At 37.9% G+C, this 8,565-nt stretch overlaps 2 protein-coding genes across 3 annotated transcripts in view; both read right to left on the reverse strand.

Moving 5' to 3' along the window:
* Positions 1 to 2,564, reverse strand: part of dctn1b (dynactin 1b) — a 46,251-nt gene extending 43,687 nt beyond the window's left edge. Inside the window, exon 1 of one of the 2 annotated variants that reach the window (XM_034675295.1) lies at positions 2,224 to 2,564. The gene's annotated coding sequence lies outside the window, so the exon portion shown is untranslated. The remainder of the gene's footprint in view (positions 1 to 2,223) is intronic. The other variant, XM_034675293.1, reaches the window with a different exon arrangement.
* A 2,013-nt stretch (positions 2,565 to 4,577) lies between these two features.
* On the reverse strand, positions 4,578 to 8,007 carry LOC117806733 (probable N-acetyltransferase camello). Its single transcript, XM_034675771.1, has 2 exons — positions 7,875 to 8,007; positions 4,578 to 6,257 (listed from the first exon to the last, which is right to left on the reverse strand). The coding sequence occupies exon 2, from the start codon at positions 6,240 to 6,242 to the stop codon at positions 5,568 to 5,570; it is 675 nt and encodes a 224-aa protein (XP_034531662.1). The 5' UTR covers positions 6,243 to 6,257; positions 7,875 to 8,007; the 3' UTR covers positions 4,578 to 5,567.
* Between the last annotated feature and the right edge of the window lie 558 nt (positions 8,008 to 8,565).

Consider the following 8,565-nt stretch of genomic DNA (forward strand, 5'->3'; position numbering starts at 1 on the left):
CATCAAGGTGAGGAAATCAGAGGTACGTCACAGAAAGCATCAACGAGAGCTCTTATTAGAAATCAATCTGATCGATGAGGTTGTTTCTCTTTTAATGAAGTCAACTGTTTCTGATTATTTCATTTCATTTAAATAAATATTGATGGATGTCCTCGGTTAGCTTCGAGCTTGAAAAGTGATGATGCGTTATAACTTCTCAGCACTGGGATTAAAGCTCCTGTGAGGAGTTTTTAGCTGGTTGTAAAGCAGACTGAAATGACTCTTTATGTCTCTTTATGACCTTAAAAAGCAAACAAGAGCATCAACAAGAGGAGGGACTTCTTCTATGTAGTTATATTTAATGTCTGAAACCCCTGGCGTGGGGTAGATGTCAGACTAAGTGAGGCTGTTACTGTCACTCTTAGTTTCAATCAGTTTCATAACCAGTGAAAAAAGTCGGAAACAGAGTTACTAGTCGGTTAAATGAATTATTAACATCTTAATTATTGCAGGGCTCTACTACCTGGATGTAAACAAGCACAGATGACAGATGGCATCTTAAAATGTAGAGTAGTTTGTCTGACTTTTTCCTTACCTTCCAACTAGTCAGTCAGTCCAAATTCAAATTTCTGATTAAATCATAGACTGTATAAATAATGGCCGTAGTATCTGTGACGTCACCCATCTGTTTCTGAAGTTTGAAGCCGATCGTTGGTGGGAGCCATATTGGAAATGCTGAACTCAATTTAACACTAGTCTAGCTAGTGTGACGTAAAGAGGCGGGCTTTGAGCCTCCTCATCAACAGCTACAGTGTTCCCGCCTGTCAATCAAGTCAGCTGTGCCTCTCATTATGGAAAACTCGTAATCTTAATATCTTCAAAATTGCAGCAATATGAAAAAATTCACCCCCGTACAGATCGAGAAATGAGCTGCATTATATTTCTGCTGTAAAGATTGCCTTTTTTGAATGGGCGTGTATGTGGTTTCCGGTACTTCCAGAGGCAGCCTCTAGTGGACACTTGAGGAACTGCAGTTTTTAACACTTTGGCATTGGCTTCAATTCTCGTGGCTGAGGTTGCTGCTTGGATTAAACAGCCAGATAATTTGCAGCTTCAAAACATCTCTATCCAACAACCACATATAGAGTTCCTAATAATATAGCTAAAAATGCCTTCCAACATTTAATTTATGACAGACATTTTGATAATCTAATACAGAATCATTCTCTAAAAACTGAACCATTGTAGCACTGAAATGTATCATTTAAAACAAATAATTCTTACATTTATTCTATATACAATCATGAATTCAAAATCAAAATAAGATTAATTTATAATTAGAGATAATTCTTCCTGCATTATGCTTGCAAACTGTGTTGGACCGGTCTCCCCTCTGGATGCATGTTAATGATATTCAGTCTCCTCCTGGAAAATAGGTCATCCATAGAAAACTGGAGCTAATCATGTTCATTACTTCACCTCACTTCAATGTGCATCAAATCAGCCTGACACACTTCCACAAAGAGCCCAGTTTTAACAGCTATTGTATAAAATAATCTTTATTGCTGCATATAAAAGCTTTATCTGTAATTTGGTGCCATCTAGTGAGTCCAGAACCCAGAGACCTCAGACCACTGCCCAGGAATAATACTATTAGAGTCATTTATGTAACATTTGGTGCTGTATTCATCAAAACAGGTGGTATTATATGAATGTTGTGATTGTTATGTGTGTGGGAATTATAATAAATCAAAGCATGGGTGTGGCAGCAGCTTGATGTGACATTTTCTGTCGACAGATTAACTAAATTGGATGAAACAATCAGAGAGAGAGATGATCTGGATTGGAGATTAAGTCATTTAAATGGGAATAATTCCCCTCGTCATCCTATTAAAGATGATATTTGGATCAAAATCGATTCAATTATCACCACCTGAAGATTTATAATAATTTATAATGATTTATTCTTTATTATGAGTCCATTTGAGTGCAAATTGAAGCATTTGAAGGGTGTAAATGTTCTTAAAATCATCCCCTTCATGGCTGATATTTGGGATCTGTCAGTGGGACACTCCCTGACCAGCTGCTAGCACAGTTAGCTGTTAGCTTCGGTTGGATTTCAGTTAACATCATTTTAACGATTTAATATTAAAGACACACTCATATTTATATTCACACAGATGTGTTTTTGTCTTATGATTATATTTCCTGTTATACATTTCACATTTTGTCTTTCATTCTTACCTGTTTGTGTCTTAAAATCCGGCTAACCGTTCAGCTTCGTCCTGACAGGCTACATCCATCCATGGAGGTCTGACCGGACTCAGGTTCTCTGAGGTGTCCGAGATAGTGCCTGACAAGCCCGCCTCACAGGGACGGAGCGACCCGGTGGAATCCTTCACACAGGGTCTGATAACAGATACTCTAAACTGTGTTATTTTATTAAATCATGAGAATATGAGAGAAAACACTGTTTAAATACTGAGAGTCAGCTTCTGGTCTCAATCAGTGAAATGTCTTCTTCTCTAGAGGAGCTATTTTTATCCAAGCAATTCAGGTACCAGTGTGGGAAAATACATGTGGATGCATTAAATTTTTCCAAATTTATTAGTAAAATATAACAGAAGAAGGTTGCAGAGGATTCATCCTAAAACTGTGCATATTAAAAAAAAAATCCCTTAAAAAACAAGACTTTGATGGAGGTAATTGAAGCATAAAACACAAGCAATGAATGAAAATACACAAGAAAAAAACAACTGAAAATGCAAATTAATTCAACTATGATACTACAATATCTGCATGTCATATCTGAGCAAGTTTGCACATTTTTGTGACACTTTTCATGCATTTAATTGAAGTTATTTTTTAGTTTTTTCCATCTTTTGCATCACATTTGCATTTAACTTTAAGAAAAACATTTAAAATTTGGTTTAACTCTCACCTCTTTTAAATCAAGACTTTTTTATTTGCCACTGCCTTCCTATCTTAGCTTATTTTAACTCACTTGAAATGCAAATTTTAGTGTAATTTGTAATATATTTCTAATTTTCCTTTTCTTTTCTGTTTTATTATATTTGTCATTTTAATTATATTCTTTTATGCCTGTCTGAATGTCTCCAATGCTTTTAATGTTTTAATGTAAAGCACATTGAGTTGCCCTCGTGTATGAAATGCGCTCTACAAATAAAGCTGCCTTGCCTTTAAGGTGAAAGTTAACTTCTAAAACTCCTGATTTAAACCACAAATGTGATCCCAAACACAGGCAACTGGACTGGTAGAAATTTACTTCAGACCTCTCCTCTGAAAGGCTTCTTCAGTTCTGACCAGACTGGGAAAGAGCTAGAAAATATAAAGCCTCAAACAGTCGTGGGTGTGTCCAGGTAGTCACAAAAGGATCCTAAGGAGGGTCGTTAGTCTAGTCTGGACACACCCACGACTACTAGAGGCTTATATTTTCTAGCTCTTCCCCAGTCTGGTCTGAACTGAAGAAGCCTTTCGGAGGAGAAGTGAAACATCTTCAAGAATTTCTACCAGTCCAGTTGCCTTACAGATCAAGCTTTGGATTACCATGACCTGGATGACTGAGAACCTTCACAGACAGATACCAAACACATATTTATTAGATCTGTCATGAAACATTAACAACAACCTGACAGCCTCACAGCTTGTAAGGATCAGACTCAAATCCAGACAAACCTCAGCATTAGACAAACTCACAAACATCCAATTTACTTCCTAGCAGGATCCGCTCCCTGCAGCCACAACCTTCCTGCCTCACAAGAGACTCAGGAGACTTGTTCGTCCTGTTGGAACAGGTGGCAGTTTTTGTCTTTTGGGCCGTGCACCAGCTGCACAATGATGGTTAAAATAGGATGAAAAAGGTCTAAAATTCTCTTTCATGATGGAACACATCATGAAAATACAGACGTATATCTCAGGTTGTGTTATCTAGATTTCTCTGGACACATACCAGAGCCTACTAAAAGACAAAAAGAACAAAATGTGAGTTTAGTTTAGATGAAATGAGAAGTATAAATAGTGCATGTATCAAAAGCCCTGTCAAAGGCAATGCTGTTAGCATCTAGAAAATCAGATCCAGGGACGAACCAATCCAGCTTTAAGTCTCCTATAATTTAATCACATAAAACGTATTACCATCATTTATATGAGGGACAACTTTAGCCCTAAAAAGCCTAGACCATTTTTGGGGGCACCAGACTCCCCTGAATTTATTTTGAATTTGCTGAATGAGACAAACATGGTAATGGAAAGCTGAGAATGCCCGCTGTAACAGAGTTTTTAAAGCTTGTTGAAAGGATTAGTGTTTCACAAGTTGTCAAAGATTCAAGAACAAGTAGCCTCCGCCGGCTATCTAGGCCTTTGAGGGTTAATTATGTAAAGATGTTTGTTGTGTATGGTTTATAGATGTAGACAAAAACATATGCTAAATCATACCAAGCATTCACATGTGGTTAGTGTGAATAGTTATATTTAGAAAATTTGCATCAGCACCCATTAAAGTCAGAAATATAACTCTGAAAATCATTGAAAATTTGGTACATAACCTGCAGAGTTGAACAAATTAAATGTTAGACTGATCATGAGAAACTTTTTATTAATTGCTAATAATTTGCAAAATAATAATAACAGCTCTTAACTGTTTCTTGCAGTCCGTGTAGAGTGATGCAGACGAGTTAGAGATGTAATGTTTCAGCTTCTGGCTTCATAAAAAATCAGGTAAAGGAACATTTTTACAGAGGTGGACAGAGGCTGCAGCAAAATCACAAATACAGGATGATCTCAGAGGACGATAAACCAATCAGGCGTTACATAATGACCTCTGACAGGTGAAGTGAATAACACTGATTATCTCTTTACAACAGCAGGTGAGAATTTGTCCTCAAAGTTAGGAAGCAGAAAAATGAGCAAGCTTAAGGATGTGAGTGACTTTGACAAGAGCCAAATCATGATGGCTTTACTGGGTCAGAGTGTCTCTCAAGCTGCAGCTCAGTGGTCATAATGTTAAAGCTGATTGGTGTAAATGCTGCATGATGAAGTGGATCAGTCAACTGGTTTAGTTTGAAGATACCAGTGTCACTCTTTGGATTACTGAACTATTATGGAACAACAAATGGAGGTGTATAGGTTGTTGGAGTGTGTTTGGTTTGCTCAGTTTATTTTATCAAATCAAAATAATTTACAGAATTAAATAACGAAATTACTTTCTTAATCGAGAACAAACTGACAACATGAGAATGAACAGAGCATCTGATTCTACGACCAATCTGTGTGTGTGTGTGTGTGTGTGTGTGTGTGTGTGTGTGTGTGTGTGTGTGTGTGTGTGTGTGTGTATGTGTGTGTGTGTGTGTGTGTGTAAATGTGTTACAACAGACAACAAGTCTGGCCTTTAACTGCAAGTATTTTGAGTAAACAGTTCCTCATGTGGATGTCACTTAACAAGTCCTGAGTGGTTTTTTTTGTCTTTACTGCAATGCATGCTGGGTATACATAGTCTAAAAAACTGTCTGTATGGACGGTGCTGCTGCCCTGAAGAGCTGAACAGTCTTTGTGTTTCAGTTTGACGCCCCTCAGTCCTCCTTTCTGTCCCTCTGTAAGTCCAGTCTGTACTCGATCAGAGTGAAGTTCATGACTTTGGCAAAAAGCTCGGGTAAGAGAAACTCTCTGATCTTCTCGTAGCCCATGCGCTCATACAGCTTCTGAGCGTCTGTCTGCACCACCGAGGTGTACAGGATCACCGCTGCAAACCCCCTTTCACGAGTGAAATCAGCGACTGTCTGACACAGAGCTTGGGCGATCCCCATCCTGCGGTGACTTCGGCGTACAGACGCACGTTTCAGCTCCAAACATCCCGGGGCGTTCTCATTGGGGAGGCAGGCAACCGTGCCGACCACTCGACCGTCATACTCTGCCACCCAAAAACACGTGTCCTTCTGCTGCAGGTAGGTCCCAGTGATGTCGTTGAGGTCCAGCTTGAGGGACGTGTCAATGTATTTGTTGAATATGTAGACGACAAACTGCCGGGCACCAGCCAGGAGGAGGGTGACGGCGAGGACGGGCAGCAGGATGGACTTGGAGCTGGCCATGAGAGCGCAGAACGTGCACATGAGAATCATCTGAGTGGGCGGCTGTTTGAGGAGGTGCACGAAGGACGAGGGGACGTGCTCGCTCATCCCCAGGGTGAAGATCTCCTTCACTGCCTCGTCATCGTCGGCCTGATACTTTCGGATCTGGATGGTGGCCATGGCTCAGCTCTGCTTCTGAAGACGACACAAAAACAAACATGAGAGTGAAAAAATACTCAATTCTAAAACTTTTGAAAAACTAAAGAGGGAAGTTGTTTAGAAAACCGAGATCTGTTTAAGTATCTACAACCGAGACATTTTTACATAACTGAAATTAAAAATAAATGATCAGTCACACTGTAAGATACTTAAGGATCCACAGACTCTATACCTTGGACTGCTGCTTGAGGATGTCATTCTAAGGGAAGACACCTATCTCTTCAAAGTCTTGATCCTGGCATGTAAGAAATCCATCACAAGGAACTGGCTAAAATGTGACCCCCCTCAATCAGGTTGGTTGGGCATAATCAAGGAAATAAAGTCCATGGAAAAACTGACTCATTATTTAAGAGTGAAGGCAGGACTATATGAACAACGCTGGGCGAAAAGGGCCGCATACAAGAGACACTGCTACACCTGGCTTGAATGTGAATGTCAGTAACTGAGCTGTTACCCCCCCTAAGTTAGCATGTCTTGTCTTGTTTTGTTTTGTCCTTCTGTTCTATGTGATAAATTAAAAAATTAAAAAATTAAAAACTCAATAAAACAACTTTTGTTTACTTCTTTACAACACGTGTGTAATCTTTCACTTTAAGAGCAATTTTAGAAAGGGAAATTAAGTAATCAAATCAATGCAATTGTGCTCATTTTGTGATGCTTGTATTAGATTTTCTCTTTTTTTATTTTTTTTTTATTTTATAATTCACCAATTAGTGTGTAAACATGAAGTCGATACAGACATACTAACAAGTACAAACATTACAAAACATGGAAGGACACATTTATACAGTTGTGAAGAGATAGATGACAGAGGAGAAGAGAGGGGGGAGAAAATTAACCCAACAAATAAAAACACAAACAAGAAAGAATAAAATAAAATACATATTAAAAAATTATATTTTCTCTTTATCAAATGCAACTTTTATTCTGCTATTGTGAGGAGCTTTATAAGTTGTTTTCCAATGTGCTGCACATTCAGCAGTCTTAGTTTAACATGCAAACACCCTAAAAATATGAATAAATACTGCTTATATTTTAAATCAGAATCCAAAGACACTGGATCCATGCAATTTGAGAGTGCATTTTTAAAAATGTTGCATTTTTTCTTTTATATATTCCAAAATACTAGAATTAAATTAATTCATTTAAAAAAAAAGAAAGTTTAATAGTTAGTAAAATAGATAATAATTATAAGAAGCTCTGTAAGGCAGTGAAACAAGTCATAGATGAATAATAAACAGCCTGTAAACTTTAACAATCATTACTGCAGGGTTAAGTCAGACAGCAGCCTCATGTGACCACTATGACCCTCAAACCTCACATAACATTAGAACAGTCTAAAGGTTCATTATAAGATGCTCACTTTGATCAATATTGATGGTTCAACACATTATAAGATAAGTATTGAGATAATATATCCCACTGCTCCAAACATAATCTGATAAAAGAAACAAGCAACAGTTTTAACTCCTGATCAGCTAACAGCAAGTTAGCATCCATGCTATCCTGACTTCCCTTTATGGGACTCGATTGTTCTGGAAATCAGCAGGAATTAAAAATAATAATAGGGTGCATAAAGTTTGAATAACTTACATGTTGTATCTAAATGCAGAAACAGCAGGGTGTGGATGAACTCAGGGCTGTAAAGTTGCCTGAAGTCAAAACCGTCTCATTATTTCAGACTCCTGCGAGGTTACTTCACTTCCTGTATGATGCGTTCAGGAACGATCCGTATAATAGGAAAGTCAAAACACTTCAGTTTCTTGAGAGGATTTTAGTGACATTACATTTATTTGTGTTAATAAAAACTTCTCAAATATCACATTCAAACACCTGAAATATAATTCCACCGTGAAATACATATATGAAGTATTTCCTTCACAAGGCTGCTCCTTGTAAAGTGTTGATATAGATATTTACGAGTGATTCCTGAAGATACAGGCACTTGACGTCACTGCTTCCATGATTGTGATTGGCTGTGGTCTGCAGACAGTCTGACATTGTTTACACATTGTGGAAAATCATTGTGGAGTGAACCAGTAACCCAGTCTCCACTTGAACCATAGAACCAAGGACCTTTACCCTTTAAACCAAATCATCTTCAACTTGTGACTCATAACCACAAGGTGCATGTCAACAGGTTGTAAGGTGAATACTGATTATCAATAAGTAGTCTGATTAGAGACACATACTTTTTTCCTTCTTTTCTGCACTTTTCATGAACTTTTAAGCCTTCACATTTTTCAAAACATGGTTATCCATTAAACTATCAGTTTACAAAATA

The sequence above is a fragment of the Notolabrus celidotus genome, chromosome 22 (assembly GCF_009762535.1).
Source record: "Notolabrus celidotus isolate fNotCel1 chromosome 22, fNotCel1.pri, whole genome shotgun sequence".
NCBI lineage: Eukaryota > Metazoa > Chordata > Actinopteri > Labriformes > Labridae > Notolabrus > Notolabrus celidotus.